This window comes from Sorex fumeus, unplaced genomic scaffold (genome assembly GCF_029834395.1).
Source record: "Sorex fumeus unplaced genomic scaffold, SorFum_2.1 ptg000054l, whole genome shotgun sequence".
NCBI lineage: Eukaryota > Metazoa > Chordata > Mammalia > Eulipotyphla > Soricidae > Sorex > Sorex fumeus.
In genome coordinates, this window is record NW_026606111.1 from 371,679 (window position 1) to 393,523 (window position 21,845).

Genomic DNA, 21,845 nt, shown 5'->3' on the forward strand with positions numbered 1-21,845 from the left:
AACACAGGGTCGATTCCCAGCACCCCATATGGTCCCCTGAGCATCGCCGCCAGGAGCAATTCCTGAGTGCATAAGCCAGGAGTAACCCGTGAGCATTGGCGGGTGTGACCCAAAATGCAAAAAAAAAAAAACACCCAAGCAGACCCCAACAGAAGCACCTGATATTTCCAGCTCTAACAGGCTGAGATGAAGGTGGGGTTCCTTTCCCTCCACCCTACCCACCTTTTGGGAGGGCCACGATCGCTGTGCCCGGGGGCTACTCCCACAGCGGTGCCAGGGATCAGGATGGAACTGAGCAAACCCTGCAGATTGTCCCCCGCCCCCTAATCTCTACACTAGCTTCCTCTGATGAAATGGCTGGTCACCACTTACTGGACCAAGAAAGTGCTGGGGGGAGGGGGGGAGGGAAGAGTAAGGGGGTGGTCACCAAACACCTCAACCCACACCAGCTTGGCCTGCAAAAAAGTTTGCCGCCTGCTCCAGCCTGATGCCAAGCAAGAACAAGTCCTGAATCTCGCCCCTTCTTCCAGAGGCCGCTGCAACCAGATCGGTGGTCAGCCCGTCCTCCCTGGAGCTCCTCGTCCCTCACAGGCTTTTGCCCGGGCAGTTCCCACCAGCGGCGGCAGCTCTGCAGGAAAGGAAACTTCGCTTTTCCCTCTTCGGCCATTCCAAGTTCCAGGCGCGCAAGCTACGCTCTGTCCGGTCTGGAAGCGGGGAAGTGACGTGGAATTTATGAGCACATAGCCCAGTGCATAAGTCATATGTGCACAAAAGGACCGGGTAAATATTTAAAGATTAGAGCCAGCTGGGGAGAAACACAAAAGGCCCGGACAATGGGGGTCTCCCTGGATTCACTCTCCCCGGGCCGGGCCAGCCCGGTTCAGCGTTGATGCACTCGCTGGAGTACCCGCCTTTGTCCCCTGGAGGGCCCTCAGTGGCCCGGCTATTGGGAGCCCCAACACGGCCAAAGAGAGTTAAACAATCGGCCTCTCCAACCCCATCTGTAGACAATTGGCTGAGTCATTTCGGGGCTTTTGCTGTGTCCGGATAGTTAATTACACGCAGCGATCACTTCATTCCACTTTGAAATGCATCTGTGGAGGGACTGGCTTTTTCTGCTCCAATCACCACTCGCTGGGGCAGATGCCTTCACAGCCCTAAGCTGCTTTTGGGGGGGATGGGGAGGCTTCAGGCCCAGCAGGGTCTGGGGCCATTAGTGCTCAGGGACCCTGCAGGGCCAGAGGCAGAACCCCTGTGGGCCTTGCATTTGTATGGCGTGTGCTACCTCCCTGGAACTCCGTCAGCTCCTAGGCCCCGGGAGAAACACTGCTAAAGGCCAGACAGTGGCTGGGAACCCCTCAAAGGCTGGCATGAAGGCAGAGCTTGCACAGGGCCACCGCAGGAGCATTCTGAAGGCGACCCCCCCAAAACAAAATCAGCATGAAAAATAGCTGGTTGCCACCCTGCAGGGAGTAACCCTTCCCACAGCGGGTGGCGCACCCCTTCTAGGAGGGCTTTGTTTGTCCTTTGTTTGGGGGCTGGCCGCATCTAGGGGTGCTCAGAGATGGTGCAGGGCTGGGGTCACGAGCCTCTGGCACTCTGGCGGCTGCAAACCCTCTCCCCAGCTTGGTCCCAGACCTGCCCCTGCAGAGTGAAGAAGGGAGAAGGGACCGAGGATGACGGTCATTTCCACCTTAAGTCCCCCATTCTGGGACGCAGAGGGAAGCCCGGAGCCCTCCAGGCCAGAGAGAAAAACTTTGTCCTTCGCGGAGAAAGGGCCTCCCGAGCTGCTGCTGCCCTTGGCCAGGCCTTGTGCTCTTTTCTGGCCCCCCTGAGGACCCCAGATGCTAAAGAAGGAAAAGCCCGTGGCCTACATCCCCGCTTGCATAAGCTGGTTTCTAAGTCGGTTCGCGTCCTTCCCGCAGCCTGGGAGCACGTTGTCCTGTTTGCTCTGAGGACAGGGTGACCCGGCGGCTGTGCCTGGCTCTCTGGGGGCCCCGGGAGCTCCGACAGCCAGGGAGCTATGGACACCATCCCCCTTGCATCCCCCAGAAGTCCCTCGGTGGGGACGTTTCATGCTCTCCCCGTCCTTGTTCGAGGGTTTAACTTTAGTGGAGGGAACCAGGATGAGGGGTACGTGGGGGTTGGGGTTGGGGTGTTCTTGGGCACCGCAAGGAAGGGGCGATGGAACTTGCACGGGGGGCGGGGGCGAGCCACCCGGGAGGGGTGAAAGGCCGGGGAGGAGAGGGGAGACGGGTTAAGATGCGGGAAGCGGGTGAGCGGGCCGCGGGCCGGGGCGAGGCGGGGCGGGCCGGAGCCGCAGGGCCGAGGAGCCCGTCGTCGGGGCGCGCTCGGCCGCGCGCGCCGCCCAAGCGGAACGTGGCGAATGAGCGCATTTGGCGGTCCATTTCCCACCGCTTAAGAGACCCTCGAAGCGCGCACGTGAGCAGCGCGTCTCGCGCGGCCCGGCCCGGGGTCCCGGGAGCGGCCGGCGGGGCCCCTTTATGGCCCGAGTCCTGGAGAGGGGGCGGGCCCCGGCTCCCCCGCCTCGGCTCTGCCCGGGGCCCCGTCTGAAAGGCGCGGGCGGGGGTCCTTGGGGGGAGGGGTCGTCATTAGCCGACAAATTGCCCCGCTGGCCGCCGGAGAGCTGGGGCCCGCGGGGGGCCGGGGCCGGCCGGCGCGCGCCCGCCTGGCTGCAGATGTGCAGATGGGCAGCTGGACGGCCGCGCGCCGCGGGGCGCCAGGGTTTGGCCCCGAGGGGGCGGGCGCGGGCCCGGCTTTGTGGGGGTCGTCACAATGCCCGCCACACTCGGCTGCCCCCTTTGTGCCCGCCGAGCCTTTGTACGGGCCGCCCGCGCCGCGCCGTGGGCTCGCCCGCCCGCCGCTTGGCCCGGCCGGTTCGGGCGCTTCAAAGCTGCCGGGCGCGTGCCAGCCTCGCCAATCCCGCTCGGTCCCCGCGAGGAGGGCGGGCAGGGGTTCGCCCGCTGCGTGGGGGTTCATCCCCGCTTCCACGGAGCTGGAGAGCCACCCGGCCCTTCCCCCTTCTCCCCCCCACTCTGAGGGCCTTCCCCCCTTAGGTGGGGGGCTTTTGCGTCTCTGCTTGCTGGGGGCACATAGCTCCCGATGCCTTTCCCAATCTCCACTCACGGTGTCTGCGTCTGAATCAGGCCCCTGCACATCTGGCTCCAAAGTGGTGGCATCCACTGGGGTCCAGCCTCCTGGACATCCACCCTGGACTGCCCCTGACCCAGCTGTGGGCCCTGACTACTCCAGGGCAGGCCCCTGCCCCCAGCAGAGAGCCCACCAACCCCGTCTCTAGCCTCATGGAGGTTGTGAAGGGTGGGTCAGGCTCCCAAAGCCCAGGTGGCCATTCGGAGAGTGCCAGGCCCTCAGGAAAGTCCCCGGGTGCTCCCCGGAGGTGGGTCCTCAGAGCTGAGGTCGGGTGCCCGGAGCTGCCAGGGCAGGATGGAGCCAGGCCCCCCCACCAGGGAGGCTCCTCCCAGCCCCGCAACCCCCACACGCAGGAGGCCGGGCGGGTGGGCTGCACGCTTTAATGGGACACATGTCGCTGCGTGGTCCCTGCGGGCCCGGCCTGCGTCCGGCTTTCAGCAGCCACAGGCAGAAAATCGCTGCATTGTCCCGACATTAGGGCGAGTAATTCGGCGTTGCGGTCGCGGCAGGAACATGAAGCCCCCAGAAAGGCTCCACGCTGGGTACTCGGTCCCGTGTCTTCATCAGGCCCAGGAGGCCAGGCTGGGCCCTCCGGCTCCTCAGCCAGGCTCCTGGGGGCCCCACGACAGCCGGGGCCAGAGGCAAAGCAAAAGGGGAGGCCGGGGTAGGGGGCTGGCAGGCAGGAGGCAACCCCCGCGGGGAGAGCCGAGGGCTGATGGAGCCCGTGGGTGACTGAGGAAGGGTCCCAGCTCCTGGGGAGGGCAGAGCAGAAGGGGGTCGGGCAAAGAGGTGGGCAGCGGCGGCCCCCTCTTCTCCCCTCCCCCAGGGGTTCCAGAAGTCCAGCCACACTTCATTGACATGTAAACGAGGCGCCCCTATAAAGGCCGCCCACTTCCCGCGGCCAGAGACTCCACGACATGGGCACGGAGCCCCGGGCGCAAGGCGGCCCCGAAGGCGCCTCCGGCAGCTTCCGCAAGGTGTGGGGGTCTGCAGGGGGCCTGGGAGGGGGTGTCCAGACCGGGCAGCAGGGGTAGAGGAAGTGCTGGCCGCATCCACGACCTCCACATCTCACTTCCCCCCCCCCCCACCCCCCGCAGATCTCCAAGCCGCTGATGGAGAAAAAGCGCCGGGCGCGCATCAACAGGTGCCTGGAGCAGCTCCGGGCGCTGCTGGAGAAGCATTACTCGCACCAGGTGAGGTCCGGCCCGCCCGCGGCCCCCCACCCCCCGCGCCCGGCCCTGCCCCTCAACGGCCCTCCCCGCACCCCTAGATCCGCAAACGCAAGCTGGAGAAGGCAGACATCCTGGAGCTGAGCGTCAAGTACATGAAGAGCCTCCAGAGCTCCGCACAAGGTAGGGGAGACCCCGGGGTGGCGGGACCTGGGGGCTAGGAGCCAGGGGAGGTGGGGTGGGGGGAGCAGGTCCGGACCCGGGGAGAGAAGGGCGGTGTCCACTCCCCCTTCCGCGCCTCTCCGCTGTGCCCCTCCCCTCTTCCCTCCTCTCCCTCCCCCGCCGCGCCCCACCCCTCCACAACGTTTCCCCGTCCGCTCCCCTCCCCCAGGGCTCTGGCCGCTGCCCAGCGCAGCCGATTACGTGTCGGGCCTCCGCGGCTGTCCGCCCGGCGGCGTTCACCCGCTGCTGCCGCGCCGAGAGGAGGCCGGCGGCGGCCCGCGCTGTCCCCTGGCGCACGGGCGCGCGGGCGGCAGCACCATGGACAGCGCCGGCGCCCGCGCCCCCGCCCGCTGGGGCCCCGCTCCGGCCGCCGGCGGCTCCCGGGCGCCGCCCGCCCGGCTCCCCGGCGCCCTCCCCGGCGCCCCCGCCCCGCCGCCCGCTCCCGTCCGCTGCTCCGGGAGCCCCGGGCCTGGGCTGCGCGTCTGGAGGCCTTGGTGAGGGCCGGGCCGCGCGGCCTCGGACTGCAGGCGACCCCGTGCGCTCGGGCACCCGGGACTTGCGCGCCGGGCGGGGGCCAGCCGCGGCTCCTCCAGGGCGGCTAAGCGCAGAGCCGGCTCTCCACGCCACGGTCACCCCCGGCCCAGCCCGGATCCCCGCTTCCCCCTCCCACCCCCCGAAACGGGGCTGCGCCCTTTTCCCAGGGGCCCCGAGCCCGCGGCCCGCCCCCGCCCCCGCCCCCCGGCCGCGCCACGGTGGGAAGGTCGCCGCCGGCGGCGGCGCTGGCGGACCCCTGGCAGCGAGGAGAATCGCTGCCCCGCCCCAGCCCATTCAGCCGGCCCGGGACGCCCGGTTCCCACCGGCACAAAGCGCGCAGGCTCCGCCCCGCCGACGGGGTCGGGGGCTCTCCGGGCTTCCACGGACCCCCACCCCTTCCGCACGCGGCGCGGGGCACCACCCGTCTCCAAGCCCCGACGCCCCCACAATGATGCCCCCGCTCGAGTGAGAGGCAGGTGTCCTGCCCCGCCCGACTCCCAGGCGCGTTCCGCGCAGGGTGCCAACCGTTTGGGGGCAGCTCCGGACGCTGGGAGTACCACATAGGATGGTTTATTCACGCCTGGACTGGGTGGTGGAGACCCCGGTGCCTTTCTTCCCTGGGACCCCTAATCTAGAGGTTCGGGCCCACGAGGGACAAGTGGGGAGGGTCCCAGTTTTGTTCGTCTGGGGGCCACACCCGGGGGTGCGCAGGGCTTAACTCCCGGCGATGCTGGGGGGACCACACGGGATGCCAGAGGCAAGCGCCCTCCCTCTGTACTCTCCCACGGGGCAGGGTGGGGGAGGTCCCCAGCCTGTCCAGCACGACACATCCCCTGTCCTGCTTGAAACTCGGAATAAATAAAGACAGTGTGAATCTGTGAAAGGGGCCGAGACCACCAAGGTGCCTTCCTCGCGCGCAGCTGGGCGTGTCCTTGGGAACTAGATAACGCTATAGAAACGATCCTCCTTTGGGGCTCCCGCGGCGCTGTATCCGTCCTGGGCCAGGCTTTGGGGACAGGGACCGTCCCACACAGCTCGGGCGGGGCCGGGGTCCCAGCGGTAGGTAGCGATCTGGGGCCTCCTCTGGGGGACACGGGGGGGGGGGGGGGGGAAGGAGAGTGGCTCGGCAGTACCCCTGCTAGCCACCAGGTGGCGACCTTACACCGTGGACTCAGGGCGTGGCCTCAAATCCCCACTCAAATCCCCAGAGGGAGCGGGCGGGTGGGCCTCCAAACTCGGCCCCCCCCCCCCCGCCAGCCCTGCCCTTCTGAATCAGCCTCCTTAAAATGGGCGCCCTTGAAGCCCCCCACTCCCCGCGGGCACCTCCTGTTGGCAAGCCTTAAGTCCCAACACCTGCGCTCCAGCCTGGCTTGATCCTCTCCCGGGCGCCGTTGCAGTATTTGCACCCAGGACAGACTGATTCTGGGGGAAGTCAGGACCCAGAGGGACAGACTGTCTGGGGCCGCTGGGGCTGTTAGTTTCCACGAAACCAGCTTGTGAATGCCGGGTGCAAATCATTAGGAGGTTTTATTGGATTCTGTACAGAAGGAAAATGCTCAGTTGTTTAAAACATGGTCGTGGTGGGTGGGGGAGGAAGTGACCCTTTCTCTTCTGTAAAAACCAGGATGGGGTGGGGGGAGGGTCCTGGGGGGGGCCTGTAAATATTGCCTGCAAATATTGCCATTGGATAAGAAACGCAGAGTGAAAACCCAAAGTGACAGGTGGGCCTGCCTGATTGGAGGTGAACTGGCTGGTGACTGCCCTGACGTCTCATGTGTCCTAGAAGGCACGGCAGCGGAGGCCAGGGCTGGACAGCAGTCCACAGCCTTGCTCCTCTGTGACCCCACAGAGCCACTGGAGGGACCTCGCAGGGGAGTGCAGGCTGGGCAGTGGCTGGCCGCTCCCTGCCACTGGAGTGGGTCGTGGGTGGAGCCGGCAGGGACTGTGCCCCTCTGAGTGTGATGAAACAGACAAGAGCTTCAGCCCTATAGTGGCTGTCCCTCCCCCTCCCGGTGACAGTGATCCCCTGCAAAGAGGGGGCCAGAGAAGCCCTCCCCCAACCCCAGGGGAGGGGGGTACTGCCAGGGACTGAAACCCAGAGGCAGAAATTTGAAGCCTGTTCCCGACCAGGAATCAGGCCCCGGGATAGGGCTGTCCACCAGCCCTGCTGCCCACTCTTCTCGCCTGGCCCAGGATGGCCGGACTCTGGTCATGGCTGGTGCAGGGGCCGGAAGCAAGAGGGAGCTGCCTGTGTGTGCAGGGGTCTGCTGTATTTGTGCTTTATCTGGGGTGGGGTGGGGTATGGGTGCCCACGGGGCAGAGGGACACTCAGTGGGGGCCTCGTTAGTGGGTGCACAGCGGGCAGACTCTGGTGACCTAAAGATCCCACTGAGGTCCTGGGACGCAGCATACTGCCCACTCAGTGGCTCACGGACCAGTGGACTTCCGCCCATGACCCTGAGTTAACACTGGTTATTTGCTCACGGGCGACGGGGAAACTGAGGCAGCACGCCGCGCCCCCGGCTCTGAAGTGTGCTAGCGTGCAGAGGGGGGGTAACTGGATGTAGCTCGATGCCCCCACTTCTCCAGGGCCAGTCCTTGACCCTGCGGAAGGTGGCCCTGCCCCTGGGCATCCCTCCCACCCGGCCCAGTTGGCTGACGCAAGGGGCCCAGAGGTGCGCCAGGGCAGCCCCTAGGACGCGGAGCCCAGCGACTCCGAATGCAGCGTGACGTACCCCGAGGACTCGGAGGGCGAGCTGAGGAAGCTGCTGGTGCTGCTGTCGGCGCCCAAGCCCGCCGCCTGCAGCGCCCGCAGCGCCCGCAGCGCCCCGGGCTCGGCCCACGACGCGCTCAGGCAGGTCCGCAGGGGCGCGGCGGGCGCGGGACGGGGCGGCCCGGGGATGCGCTGCGCGCCGCCGCCGCCAGGGGGCGCCGCGTCCTCGCCGTGGGCGGCGCGCGCGGGGAAGGGCCGGGGCGCGGCGGGCGGGCGGCGCAGCGCCCGGGGCTCGCGCTCGAAGGTGGTCAGCGCGAAGGTGGTCAGCGCCAGGGCGTCGGGCAGCCGCGAGGCCGAGGCGGAGCGCGCGCCGGGCGCGAGGCGGCGGCCCGCGCCGTCCGGGGCCGGCGCCCGCGGGGACAGCAGGCTCTCGGCCGAGCGGCGGCGCGCGCGGAACGGGGGCGCGTCCCCCACGGGGGCCCGCGGGCCGCCACCGCCGCGCCGCCCCGGCCCCGCGGGCAGCGCCAGCCCTGCCGGCTCCTCGGCCGAGCCCCAGCGCGGCGGGAAGGCGGGCAGCGAGACGGCGGCCCACATGTCCGTGTCGTCGTGGGAGAAGCGCCGCGTGGCCGGCACCTGCGGGGCGGCCCGGAGGAGGGCCGTGAGGGGCAGCGCGTGGGGGCGGGGCACAGGCACCCACCCACCCCACCCCCGCCGGCTCGGAGAGGGACGCTCCCTACCTGCAGGTACTGCATCCGCTCCTCCTGCAAGGCGCCCAGCGGGAAGATCGGGGACAGCGCCCCGTCCAGGGCCGAGAGCTCATACGTGGCCACCGGGTCCAGGCTCACCAAGTCCCCGTAGCTGGAGTTCAAAGAGCGCCCCGACAGCAGTTCCAGAGGGACCCCACCGTCCAGGCTGGCATCTGCAGGGAAGGCAGAGGTGTAGGGCCTTGGAGGCCCAGGAGGCGTGGGGGGGGGCTGCAGTTTCAGTCAAGATTCCCTAGGACACCGGGTGGAAGGGGCGGGGCTTAGTGGCGGGCGGGGCTTAAATTGCAGCCAGGCAGTGGCTGGAGACAGAAGGGGCGGGACTCATGGGCGTGGCTGAAGACAGATGGGCGGAGCTTAAATTGGAGCGAAGGCCTGGCTGGAGACAGATGCAGGGCAGGGCTGAAAAATATGAGGGGGCGGGGCTTGGTGGTAGGCGGGGCTTAAATTGCAGCCAGGGAGTGGCTGGAGACAGGAGAAGGGGCGGGGCGTGACTGAAGACAGATGAGCGGAGCTTAAATTGGAGCGAGGGCCTGGCTGGAGCCAGATGCAGGGCGGGGCTAGGTGGTGGGCGGGGCTGAAGAGGCGGAGGGGCGGGGCTAGTGATGGGGCATGGCTTGGAGACAGGTGCAGGGCGGGGCTTGGTGGTGGGCGAGGCTGAAAACAGGAGGGGGCGGGGCTAGTGGTGGGGTGGGGATCCGACTTTGCTGGGACTGTGGGGCAGGACATCAGGTTACTATAGGGAGACTAGAAGCAGGACATGAGATTGAAGGACTTCGGAATAGCTAGACACTCACCTGGAGTTAACAGTGGTTGGCACATGGCAAGGGCCCAGTCTAAAGTGACCCTGTCCTCGCTGGCTGAGCAGGACAGGGTCAGGTGTCTGCAGGGCCATTCATTTAAGACCCTTGAGGTTGGAAGCTGGGGGGGGATTCAGTCTGGTGTCTGCAGCCGCCTACCAGCGTGGGGCAAGCTGACCAGAATGGCCCCAGGACAATGGGCTTGGGGCCCTTAGGAGCTCAAGAGCATGGGGGGCTGAGGGGTGTCTGGTCCTTATGGCTGGGATGACCCCACGCCCTGGGCACAGCCCTGGCTCCTCCGGCCCGGCGTGCTCACCATCGTCCGAGTCCTCATCGCTGGCCATGAGGGCAGCACACTTCTCCCAGATGGCCCTGAGGTCAGCGCGGTACCGGTCACAGGCCCAGAGAGACACGGGCAGCAGCAGCGCCTGGGTCACGGAGCACCACAGCACACACAGCGCCATCCACGGGGCCGCGGCGTCCGCCCGCAGGCTGCGGAGAGTCACCGCCTGTGGGCACAGGCTCCCTGGCACCTGACACAGCCCCCGCCCTGCTCAGCCCTGCAGGGAGGTGGCGCTGGGGTCCTGAGGGCACGCTCCCCAGATGAGATGTGGGTTCCCTGCTGCGCCCACGTATGCCTAGCACCCCAGGAGCCATGTCCACGCACAGAGCTAGGAAGAGCCCCCTAGATCAGCCGGTGTGACCCCCCAACAAGTCAGTATTGGCACTTTCACAGCATGCGGGGAGCACTGGGCTCTGGAGCCCTGTGCACACGGCCCTTCCCATCTATGGCAACAGCGCCCCTGGTGGGAGGACCTGGCAGGGCTGGGGGACCATAGGGAGGGTCAGGGCATTGAATCGGGCTCAGCCATGGGTCAGGCAGGTGTCCTACCCACTGTCCCCTCACTGATCTCTTCAGCTCCTTTTCTGAAGAGGAAAGAGCTCAGAAAATCTGGTCTCGAGCCACATGGTCCGGAACCTTCTGTACCTGCCCCCGCCCCCACTAAATAAATGCACGAGCCTTGGACTCAGAGAAGCCCAAGGGCAGTTTCTGAGGGTTAGTGGCTCCAGTCAGGTGACCACTAGGTCACTGCCCAGGTACCCTCATTCCCCTCCATCCACTGGGGCTGGGGGGCAGGACACCAGGTTACTGGAGGGTGACTAGAAGCAGGACATGAGGCTGAAGCACTTCAACCGGGCAAGGGGCACCTCTCTCAGTCCCCCAGTGGACAGGCTGTGCAGCCCTCAGCAAGACCGTGGTCTCTCTGAGCTCAGCCTTTAAGAAGGGGGCAAAGGCCACCCTATGGGCTCATGAAGGGCACCCCCTGCCCTCCCTCCATCCTTCTGGGGCCCAGACCCTCTGTCCTCGGTGGGCAGCAAGCCTGGCTTTGTAGCATCAGGTTGAGCCCCCCGAGGCAGAGGCCATGTCCATGCACGGAGCCCACATCCCGCCGGCTGCACCCACCAGCACGGGCAAGCCCATGAAGCAGTCGTAGGCGGCGACGATGGCGGCCACCAGGCCCGTGATCTGCAGCGAGGTCTTGGCAGGTTCGGAGCCGTCCATGGAGGAGCGGCGCTTGCCCTGGGCATCCTCCACCACGATGGCGGGCACGGTGAAGGCGCGGCGGGGGGCCCGGCGTCCCCCCTGTCCGGCCAGCGTCTGGAACAGGGCGATGGCCGTGCACACCACGCCCATGGCCACGCTGCCGCCCACCAGCAGCAGGAAGCAGACGCTGAAGCCCAGGCCGATCTCGGCCACCAGGAAGCGGCAGCCATGGGCGTAGAAGCGCTGGGTGGTGTCGTGCCAGCCGACGGCGGGCAGGGCCGACAGGATGAAGGACACCATCCAGATGCCCATGACCGTATGCACGGCCTGCTTCTTGGCGTTGCTCAGCCTGGCGCAGAAGGGGCAAGGTTGGTCACTCCCTGCTGGGGTCCCCAAACCTCCCCACCAGGGGCACGCCCACCTGGGAGAGCTGTGTACTTCCACCAGAGGGGCTTCCCGAGCCCACTGCCACAGGGAAGGTCCCCTCCAAAGCCCCCCAGGTGGGATGCCGGCACACCGCGGCCACCCTGCCCTGCCTCTGAGCCCGCCCAGCGGGCCCCGAGCGCCCCTGTACCCCTCACCGGTAGCTGACGGGCCAGCGGACCATCCACATGCGATGGTAGGAGAGGGAGGTGACGGAGAAGCAGGTGGCCAGGGAGAGGGTGTAGAAGGTGGACACGAAGACCTTGCAGAGCCCCTCGTTCCACGCGTCATCGGGCCGGCGGTGGCGCAGCTGCATCACGGCGTAGGTGGCGATGGGCCCGGCCACGTTGAGCATGTGCGTGGCAGCCAGGGCGCACAGCAGGAACTCCAGCGCCTTCCACCTCTTCTGCCGGGTGCCCACGCTCAGGATGCCCCAGGCGTTGGCCAGCAGGGAGAGGCCCCCGCACGCCAGCCAGCCCACCGCGCTGCCGGGGGGCCGCCACGGCTCGCTCATGGCGCACACGGGGCCGCAGGGGGCCTCCAGGGGCCGGCAGTGTCTGTGGGGGGACAGGGAGGACGTGGTGGCTGCAGCATGTGGGCTGCTGGGGCTGGCGGGAGATGGAGGGGCTCAGCCTCGTCCTCGCGCCTGCCCAGTCCAGGCCCAAGAGGGGGATCCCAGCCCTGCTGGGCCCCTGTGTCCCCAGGGAGGTAGCCAGGCCAGCCAGAGGGACACTCGGCCCTGTGCCCTGGAGGACAGGTGAGCTGAGGACAACCCTGGGCAAAGGCTGCCAGTCACTGAGACAGCCCAGGTTGCTGGCCTAGACTCTAGAGGAAGGGTCAGGCAGTGCAGGTGAGGGTGCTGGCTACAGACAAGTGCATGGGGCCCATACTCCCAGCAGCTGGGCCGTGGGTGCTGCACCCCACTCCTCACTCCCCTGCCCCGCCACCCTCACCTGCAGCCCGCATGCAGCCGCTGCACCTCTGAGTGGACAAGGGTGGCTTCTGGCTGACCCAGCGGCAGGTGGGTGAGTCACATGAAACCCACAGAGGGCCAGGAGACTTTGTCTCTGCTGCAGTGAGCTGAGCTTGTGGCCACATGGACCGAAGGCCACATGGACTGAAACCCCCAGATCTCACGGCTGGAACCCCCAGATCTCACGGCTGGAATCTGATCTCACGGCTGGAACCCCTAGGTCTTAGAGTTGGAACCCCCAGATCTCACAGATGGAACCTCAAATCTCACAGCTGGAACCCCCAAACCTCATGGCTGGAACCCCCAGATCTCACAGCTGGGAACCCCCAGATCTCACAGCTGGAACCCCCAGATCTCACGGCTGGAAACCCCAGATCTCACACTGAAGCCCCCAGATCTCATGGCTAGAACCACCAGATCTCACGACTGGAACCTCAGATCTCACGGCTGGAACCCCCAGATCTTAGAATTAGAACCCCAGATCTTAGAGCTGGAACCTGATCTCACAGCTGAAACCCCCAGATCTTAGAGGTAGAACCCCAGATCTCATGGCTGGAACCCCAGATCTTAGAGCTAGAACCCCAGATCTTAGAGCTAGAACCCCAGATCTCACGGCTGGAACCCCCAGACCTTGGAGCTGGAACCCCCAGATCTCACAGCGGGATGCTCTAGTCTCAGCCTTGGGAGCCCAGCAGAGCGTCAAGTCCCCCAGAGGGGTCTGCAGCCCTGTGAACAGGCCCCGGCTCTCAGGGTAAGTGACCACCACAGCCTGGCCAGCTGGCAGGCACCTCTACTCATCCCAGTTGTGCTGGCCTGTCCATTGCAGGCCCCCAACCTCTGAGAACAAGGACTATTCATCGGGGTGCTTCTGCCCTGAGCCCCAGGGCTGGGAACACCGACAGAGTGGCCCCTGCCCCCCACTCTGACCCAGCAGCACCACAAGATGCCAGAGCAGCTGTTCTAGTATCCCCCAAACTTCCCCCACACCTGCACAGAGACACACGGCAAGGGGACCCCAGACCCCTGCAGGACCCCTGCTGCCCCTTCTGGAAGCCATGATGTCCCGTGGGAGAAGCATCTGGCTAGTGGCCGGCCTGGTGCCCTGGACAGAGCAGTCGGTGCTCAGCGAGGCCAGCTTGGAGTCTGGGAAGGGGGCCTGTGAGTGGTCAATGAGGGTGGCCTGATGGGCCGGGGATGAAGCACTGTGGGTGGTCAGTGGACTCAGCCTGACAGTGCTCTGCTCACAAAGTGTCTGGCTCCAACCTCACGGGTACCTGCCGGGTTTGCATCTCTGAGTCTGAGGTCAGTCTGTATTTCCCCCCTACCAGAACCAAGATTTGGGGAGGACCCCAGGGTTTCCAGGCTGTCTGCTGGGGTCTGGATGGGCAGAGGGTGGGTGACAGTGGAAAAGAAAAGGGAATTCAGTGGTACTAGGGAGGGTTGGGGGGGCAGAGGACATGGTCCCCCAGACTCTGCATGCAGGAGGTTCCACCCCAGCACTGCACGGTCCCCTGAGGCCCGCCTGTGGCAGCTCTGGAGCACAGAACCAGGGAGCACTACAGGTGTGGCTCCAAAACCAACATGGAAATCCAGGGTGCTGAGGAAAGAGCGTAGGGCCAGCAGGGCGCTTGTGTTGCACACGGCTGACCCAGGTTTGATCCCCGCCATCCCCCATGGTCCCCTGAGCCCCAGCAGGAGTGATTTCCTGAGTGCAGAGCCAGGACTAAGCCCTGAGCACCCAGATGGGGCCCAAAGCAAATTAAAGCCCGCTCTTCACCAGGTACCAAGCAGTTATGTGTCCCTGCACGCCCCCAGCTGCCACCTGTCCACCTGCTGATCGCATAAGGTGTGGGGTTTGTGCATTATTCCTGCAGAGGGAGGTGGGAGAAGGGCTTTGGGGGGGGACAGCATCTGGGGGCAGGTCCTCAGCTCCTGCAGCTGGTCACCCTTGCCAACATCGCTTCAACTCTGATGACCAGGGCCAGGGTTAGGGACAAACAGGCATCGCAGGGAGCAGGCCGCGGCAACCCTGCCCACAAACCCTCCCAGCGCTCAGAAACAAGCCCCAGAAAACCGTCTTTTGTTTTCCTTTATTTTTCTTTCTTTCTTTTGGCCACATCTGGCAGTGCTCAGGGCTTACTCCGGGCTCTGTGCTCAGGGATCACTCCCGATGACTGGGGGGAACCACCCTGGGAGGCCCCGGGGACCAAACCCGGGCCAGCGGCCAGGCAAAGCCAGTGCCCTAGGGGCTGAGCGCTTACTCTGGCCGGCCCAGGCCTGGCCCTGGCCAGGGCGACCTGGGAGGACATGGGGCGGCAGGGTGGGGGGTCTCAGACTCCTGAGCCTGCTGGGGTTGGGGGGGGATGTCTGAGATGGGGCCGGGAGTGGACACCGTCTGCAGGAGTGTGTGTGTGGGGGGCCTGAGTGGGGGCTGGGGCCCCGCCCCCCTGCATGGCACATTTGCAGTCCTTCTCCAAGGAGCCGAGAACAGGCAGGACCCTGGCCAGGGCGCCCGGTCCTCACCCCCCACCCCGCCCGTGCGGCCGCCCCCACCCACCCCCCGCTGGGAAGTTTCTCCCCAACTCCCTCCAAAGTGCCCGCGGCGGCAGCACCGGCTCCCCCTCCCCAGGCCCCAGAGGCGCTCCACCCGCCCCCCGAGCTTGCGTTAGCTTCGGACCCTCCCGGGGCGAGTCCACCCGGGGCCGCGGGGCCGGAACGGACCCGGCGTGACGTCACGGGCCCCGGCCAATGAGGCCGCGCGGCCCCTGGGCGCTATTGCGCAACAAAGAGAAGCGGCACTTGAAAGGGTTCCGGGGACCCGCCCGCGCCCCGCGCCCCGCGCCCCACGCCCCCGCGCCCCCCGCCAGGGCGGGGCCGGCAGCTCCAAGCCCGCGGCCCCGGCACGCCCCCCGCCCCCGCGGGCCCCTCTCCGCTCCGGGGCGCCCCGCCCGCCGCGCTGCCCACCCCGGGCGCCCGCCGCGCCGGGCAGGGAAGGGTCGGGGACCCCCCCCACGAGGAACTGCCCCGGGAGGTCACCCCGCAGGGGCCCGGTCCCTTCCCCGTGCTCACCCTGCGTGCGGGCGCCCCGGGCTCCGGCTCGCCGCTCCCGCCGGGGGCCGCGGGGGCGGGGGGCTGCGGGGCGGTCCGCGGGCGGGGGCATCGCAGCGGCGACCCCCGTGGCCAGGCGCTCCGTCAGCCCCGCGTCCTCCCGCGCCGCGGCCACACCGCGCCCGGCTCCCGCCGTCGGCCGCGCCTGGGGGCGGGGGGCGGAGCGGGGCGCACGTCCCCGCGGGCTCTCAGCGCCGCCCCGCGCCCCGCCCCGCGCTGCCCCCCAGCCCGCTCCCCACGCCGCCTCCGGGCCTCATCTCCTCCCGGGACGGTCAGCGTGAGCATCCCTGCTGAGAGGCGCAGCGCGGGGCAGGTCTAGTGGCCGCTGGAAAGGGGGTGGGCGGTGGCCTGGGATGGGGAGAGGCGGGCGGGCCCCCGGGGAGGAGGATAGGATTTGGACTTGGGGGGGGGGCTTGCAGCTGAGCAGGTGGGTCTCACCGCCCCAGGGCCCGGAGCAGGCCACACAGCTGGAGAGGGACAGACCTCAGGGACGGCCACCTTTCGGTGCTCCTGGCGGCCGCGGGTGGGGAAAACCATCCATCACCTAGGTAACCGGGGGACCTGCGGAGACCCCGCCCGCCACAGTCCTTCCTGGGGCTTTTAGGAAGTGCATGCCACAGGGTCACTTGGGGTGGCAGGTCACAGCCCATCTGCTTCTGGGGGGCTTTGTGAGTGACAGCCTTGGGCAGGAAGGAAGGAGGGTCCCTGGCCCGCTGGGCCCTCCAGAAGCAGCCTCCCAGTGCAGCCCAGCCCAGGTGGGGGCTCCTGTGTGGTCTGGGTGTCACCCTCAGAGTCCCCTCGAGCCCTTTGCGGACAGGCCAGTTAGATACAAGCTTCCAGGAAGCCACGGCAGCTGGCATTCAAGTGTGGCATTTCCAAGGCAAACAAGTCAGCCAGCCAGGACTTGGGCCCTGGAGGCATCTAGCTGGCAGAGAGGCTGCACACCAGTGGTTGTGAGCACCCTGCACGGAGCACCCTGCCGTCAGCTCTGTGGCTCCTGGCCCTGTTTTCAGAGGACTTGGGCTGGGGGTGAGAGCAGCTCAGCCTGATCTCCGCCTTGAGTGCTGATGCCCAGAGCCTGCTGGCGTGGGCTCCTTCCAGCCGGGACAGGTGCCAGGCTTGCCCTCAGCAGATGTGTGGCTGCCTCAACAAACTGGGAGTGAACTGGGAAAACCTGACTCACAAAGGCCAGATACCCTCTGGGTCTGTCCCCTGGAGGCCCCTGATGCTGGCACTGCCGTGGCTGGTGACCCCTGGGTTGGGCCTCTTGTGCACCCCCATCCAGGACACCTCCTGTGGCCTTGGGGAGGTTGGAGGGGCATGTTTCTGCTCCCTGCAGGGAAAGAGGCTTTGAAACCAGGACCCCCCGCTGTCGATGCCAAGGCTCTTGGCGGGCGTCGGCCCATCTGGAGCCCTGCTGGACCGGGAGAGGGAGCCCCACGCGAGGCTGCAGCTGGTGGAGCAGCTCCGTCTGCAGCCTGCTGGGAGCTGCCTGAGTCCAGAACGTTCTCTCGGGGGCTAGCATCGGAGGTGTGGTTGGAGGGGGGCATCTTTCTCAACCACGGCGGGGCGGGGCCTTGGCCACTGCTGGGACTGTGGTGATTTGCTCAGAGCCGCTGGACCAGGTGCGAATATTCACATGCACCTGTGCACACAGGGATGGTGTCTGTGCACACACGACACGTGTGTGCAGAGATGGGTGCATGTGTATGCAGGGCCAGATCTGTACACGGTGCATGGCAGGGATGGGTGTCTATGCACACGACCAGACACACATGTGCACACCAGGGATGGGCGTGCGCACACATGACCTTATGCACACATACGCACATGCATACCGGGGATGGACATGTGCACACAACCGTATGCATACACACACGCGCACCAGGGTCAGATGAATGTGCACTCATGACTATACACATACGTGGGCACAATGGGATGAACACATGCACACATGACATGCACACACATGCACAGCAGGAATGGACTATGCAATGTAACTATATGTGTACATACACATGCAGATGTACATACAAAAAGACCAGAGCACAAACGTGCACACGGATGGACATGTGTGCACGTGTGACTGGATACACACAAGCACACGCAAGGGATGGACATGTGTACACATAACTGGACATACACGTGCACAGTAGGGATTGACAAAGTGTGCACATGTAGCCACACGTGCACCCCAGGGACAGATGTCTGTGCACTCATGACTGCACACATACATGGGCACACGGCAGGGACAGGCATGTGCATAGAGCACTGGGTGCATACACACGTGCACAAAGCCCCCGCGGCCATCCCAGCACTGGCCGTGTGTGGGTGGAGGCCACGGTGTGGCAGTCCCGCACTGGGTGGGCTTTCGCTTCCCCTCAGCTCCCCCGCGGTGGGACCCCAATGTGCCAGGCGAGAGGACCCCGGGATGATCACCACTCAGGACCCAGATCCAGCCAAACAGCAGCTTTATTAGCGAGGCGGATTCTTCTCAAGCAGACAGCTGCAGGGGCCCCCCAGGACCCCCGAACGCCTCGGGCCGTCGGGGCCAACACTGGAAGGGTATAAATAAAGCTTTGGTGTACGGGCTTCAGGAGTAAGTTAATACTGAGAGTCGAACACTTGATACAACAGCTCTCAACATGAACGGGGGGAGGGAGGGGGGGTCTAGGCCTGAGGCTGTCCTTGGCCCACGCGCTTGGCCTTCATCTGCAGGTACCGCCCTTTGCCCTCCTCAAACCGCTTCTTCTCATCCTCGGTCTCGGGCTGTGGGCACAGAAACAGTCGGTCAGGGGCGTGCCCCGAGGGTCAGCCAGAGGGCACCAAGCCCAGAGCCTCCGGTGACACGCGTGGATGGGAAGGAGAAGGCTGAGGTCCCCAGGGTGCCCTGTGCCCCCAGAAACGCCCACACTCGGGTCTTGAACCCGCGCTGGGCCCAGCCCGAGCCTCTGTCACTGGGGGTGGGGTGGGGTGGGCACTGAGCCCCGTCAGGCCCTGCGAGTGCCTTGGGGACCCACCGCCTTGATGGTGCCGGAATGTCCAAGAAACAGGCCAGTGGCCTTCATCTGCAATGACAGGAGCCCAAGCGGCTATTTTTGGGCCCAGTGTTTGAGGACAAATGGAACAGTGGCAAGGACGGTCAGCTAGAGGATGTCATGTCAGGCTCGCCACGAGCACACTGCCCTTCGCCTTCCCCGAAAGCCCCCCCAAATGTCACCGGTGTGAGCGTCCATATGTCACCCCCCAAATGTCACAGGTATGAGGGTCCAAAGCTCACGTCTTGGTGCTCATGTGGACAGGCACTGGGAGCACAGAGCACGGAACCAGGACAGAGCCAGGAGCAGGGGTCAGAGGGGCAAGCAGCGCCCCCACCCCCACTGTCTCTGGCTGACTTTGCCAGGGATGGGCGGTGATGCCCGCTGAGGGGGCACAGCCAGGGACCTGAGCTACTGCCGAGCCCCCATTGCTGAGATGCCCCCGCAGGGGCTGGGGTTGAGGTCGAGCTGAGACCAACAAGCGTGGGGGGTGGCCGGGTGCGGGGTTTCAAGGCAGGCTGAGGGGCAGGAGGGGAGGGGAGGATCACAGATACCCCGGACGGAGACTTCTGCCAGCTGGTGGCCACCAGGCCTGTCCCACAGGGCCTCAGGGAGCTTCATCCAGCAACCCCTTCATGGGAAGCCACTTTTCTCCTGGGGCTGACGATGGCGCTTCCCCCCGCCACCTACCCGAGCACTGTTGATGGAGTTGGGCCTCCCGCGGCCTGGAGCATCCTGGCCACCTGCCCAGGAGCCCCAAGGTCTCATGCCGCAACCAGACCCCCCAATAGTTCAGTCCTACACACGGGGCCCCCAGGGGGGAAGCTTCCAGAACAGACCGGACACTCATGCCTGCCGTGGTAGGGCACGGTGTGCCAGGGAAATGAGAACGCAGTGTGACCGGCTGCAGTGCCCACCTGAGCACTGCCCATGGGCACCGAGGTGGGCAGCCTCTACCGGCCCTGGCCCACCATCCCCTCTGGGGCCTCTGAGGTGGGGATTTGGGAGCCCCTGGGCACCCCTACCACATGGCGCGGGGATCAGCCTGGCTGACCTTCTGCTCCCTCTGATTCTTTTTAACAAGCTGGGGGGGGGGGGGTTGAGGTGAGGCCCTGTGGTGCGTAGGGCCTGGGGCCCCAGGCATACAAAACCCGAGCCCAGCTTCTCTGTGGCTCCCTGGACGGTTCTTTCTTGCTGGTGGGGGTCACATCCCTGGGATTTCCTCCTGGCTCTGTGCTCAGGGATCACTCTTGGCAGGCCTCAGGGGACCATATGGGGTGCCGGGGATTGAACCCGAGTCCGCTGTGCACAAGACAAATGGCCCCCCCTTTGTACTCTCTTTGCTGCCCCCCCCCACTCAAATTCTGTCTTTTGATATTTTTTGGGTCACATCTGGCGATGCTCAGGGTCCTCCTGGCCCTGCCCTGAGGAATCACTCCTGCCAGCGCTTGGGGACCCTGTGGGGTGCCGGGAATCAAACCTGGGTCGCGGCATATTAAGGCAAGTGCCCCCCACACCCCCACACCCCCGGTATCTTCTCTCCAGCTCCTCCTTAAATTCTAGCGGGACTCAATTCTGAGGGAGTTCCCGGCCCAGAACAGCTGCCAGGAGCCAGGCCGGGCCTGGGGCCAGACTGCGGCTGGGCTGTCCGAGGCCCAAGGCTGTCCTGCTGTCGAGGAACAAGGAGGCGTGGAGCCCTGGGCTGTGGGGTGCTGGGCAGCAGAGGTGCCCCCTCAGCCCTGTGCCCACTCCCCCTCTTCTGAGCCAAGGGCACCCGAGGGCAGTGAGGGAGGGGACGGCTGAGGGAGGCCCCGTCTCCCCACTGGTACCTAGCTCAGAAACTGGACGTAGTTCCCAAGGGGGCTCAGGGTTGCTCATGGCCACCCCACCCCGGGGCCTGGGCGCAGCGTGGCCATCAGGGCCACCCAGAGGCTGGGCTCTGAAAGGTCTGTCCATGGCCTGGTGTACTCCTGGCCACATGGTCTTCTCTCAGTGGAGGGGACTGGCCAGGGGCACTTGGGGATCCCAGGCAGAGCACCCTGCCCACCCCACCCTGTTTCCCCCACGGAGCCACGTCAGCCACCAGGGCACCAAATCCATCTGTCCCAGCTTGGCACCAGACTGCAGACTCCCAGACACCAGGATGGCTAGGGCCTCGGGCCGCACCCCAAGGTCCCTCAGGAATCCTCTGCAGGTCCCCAACTCCGGTGCGGCTGGGGCAGGGGCAGTTCACAGAGACCCCGTGTCAGGGCAGGTAGCCCTGGGCGGGGGCACTGGACACTGGGCCCCAGAAGGCAGGGTGGGTGGGACAGGGGGACACTATGGCCAGGTCCCTCCTATCCCTGGCCTGTGCACAAGGTGTGGGGCCGGATGGGGCCGCCAGGCCAGAGCGGGCTCATGTTTGGGGTCGCAGCCCGCCCCTGAGATGGCGGTACACGAGTGCTGAGGATAAGGAGGCTTCGGGGCGCTCTGGGGCAACGCCCGGGTCTGGTGGGGACTCTCCCCAGCCCTAATAAGCAGCAGCCCCAGTCACGTGACTAAGAGGGGGCCCCCTCCTTCGGGCTGGGGCTGACATGCTAGACAGATGGCGCCAGCCCCGCCCACCTCCCAGCTGCCACCCTGGCAGCCTCCTGCCTCCAGCCGGCAAAGTAAACAAAGGCAGGAGTTGTTGGCTGTGGCGCTGCTGGCGGGCTCTGGTGGGGAGGGAGATCTTCCTCCAGCGCTGGGTCAGTGCAGGGTGTGTGCGTGCGCACATGTGCATGCATGTGTGTGTGTGTGCATCTGTGTGTCTGTGAGGGTGTGTGTGCATGTGTATGCGGGTGTGTGTGTATGTCTGTGCATGTGTGAGTGTGTGTGTCTGTGCATGTGTGTCTGTGTGCCTGCAAGTGTCTGAGTCTGTGTGTGCACGCATGTGTGAGTGTGCGTGTGTGCGTTTGTGCCTGTGAGTGTGTGCGTGTGAATGTGTCTGTGCATGTGTAAGTGTGTGTCTGTGCGTGTGTGTGTGTCTGTGTGTGTGCACGTGTGTGTGGGTTTGTGTGTGTGCGTGTGGTCTCGGGAGCTCTAACACAGCAGCTTCACAGTCGGAGGGTGCATGACATGGGGAGCCCTGAGGTGGGGTCTGGAGTCCCGGCCAGCCCCAGGGATACCAGGGTCACACTGGGGCCCCCGGGCCGGCCGCCTGTGTGAACTCAGCTGCCAGGGTCTTTGGGCTCGAAGAACACCACTGGCACCGAGTGAACGTGTGTATGCCAGCCCAGGGAATCCAGAGCTTGTCCTTACGTGACACCTGTGTTTCTGGTGCTGTGAGGAGGCTGTCCAGGCGACATGAACTTCTGGGGGCCAGAGGCAGCCCCTGCCCGCTGCACCCGCTGTCCCTACCCCGCCCAG

The 21,845-nt window shown here is 66.0% G+C and overlaps 4 protein-coding genes across 4 annotated transcripts in view; 2 read left to right on the forward strand and 2 right to left on the reverse strand.

Annotated features, from left to right (window-relative positions):
* Positions 1 to 21,845, forward strand: part of ZBTB48 (zinc finger and BTB domain containing 48) — a 299,924-nt gene that overhangs the window by 105,058 nt on the left and 173,021 nt on the right. The gene's annotated exons all lie outside the window — the stretch shown is intronic.
* On the forward strand, positions 720 to 5,060 carry HES3 (hes family bHLH transcription factor 3). The gene is made up of 4 exons (XM_056124967.1): positions 720 to 780; positions 4,269 to 4,364; positions 4,442 to 4,523; positions 4,732 to 5,060. The coding sequence occupies exons 2-4, from the start codon at positions 4,284 to 4,286 to the stop codon at positions 5,058 to 5,060; spliced, it is 492 nt and encodes a 163-aa protein (XP_055980942.1). The 5' UTR covers positions 720 to 780; positions 4,269 to 4,283.
* Positions 7,738 to 11,865, reverse strand: GPR153 (G protein-coupled receptor 153). Its single transcript, XM_056124958.1, has 5 exons — positions 11,498 to 11,865; positions 10,836 to 11,265; positions 9,687 to 9,879; positions 8,547 to 8,728; positions 7,738 to 8,442 (listed from the first exon to the last, which is right to left on the reverse strand). Exons 1-5 carry the CDS (start codon positions 11,851 to 11,853, stop codon positions 7,789 to 7,791), a joined length of 1,815 nt encoding a protein of 604 aa, XP_055980933.1. The 5' UTR covers positions 11,854 to 11,865; the 3' UTR covers positions 7,738 to 7,788.
* The window catches only part of ACOT7 (acyl-CoA thioesterase 7), a 37,520-nt gene continuing 33,730 nt past the window's right edge, over positions 18,056 to 21,845 (reverse strand). The window contains 1 exon segment of the mRNA XM_056124964.1: positions 18,056 to 18,189. Coding sequence (XP_055980939.1) covers positions 18,091 to 18,189 — 99 coding nt within the window. The 3' untranslated portion in view covers positions 18,056 to 18,090.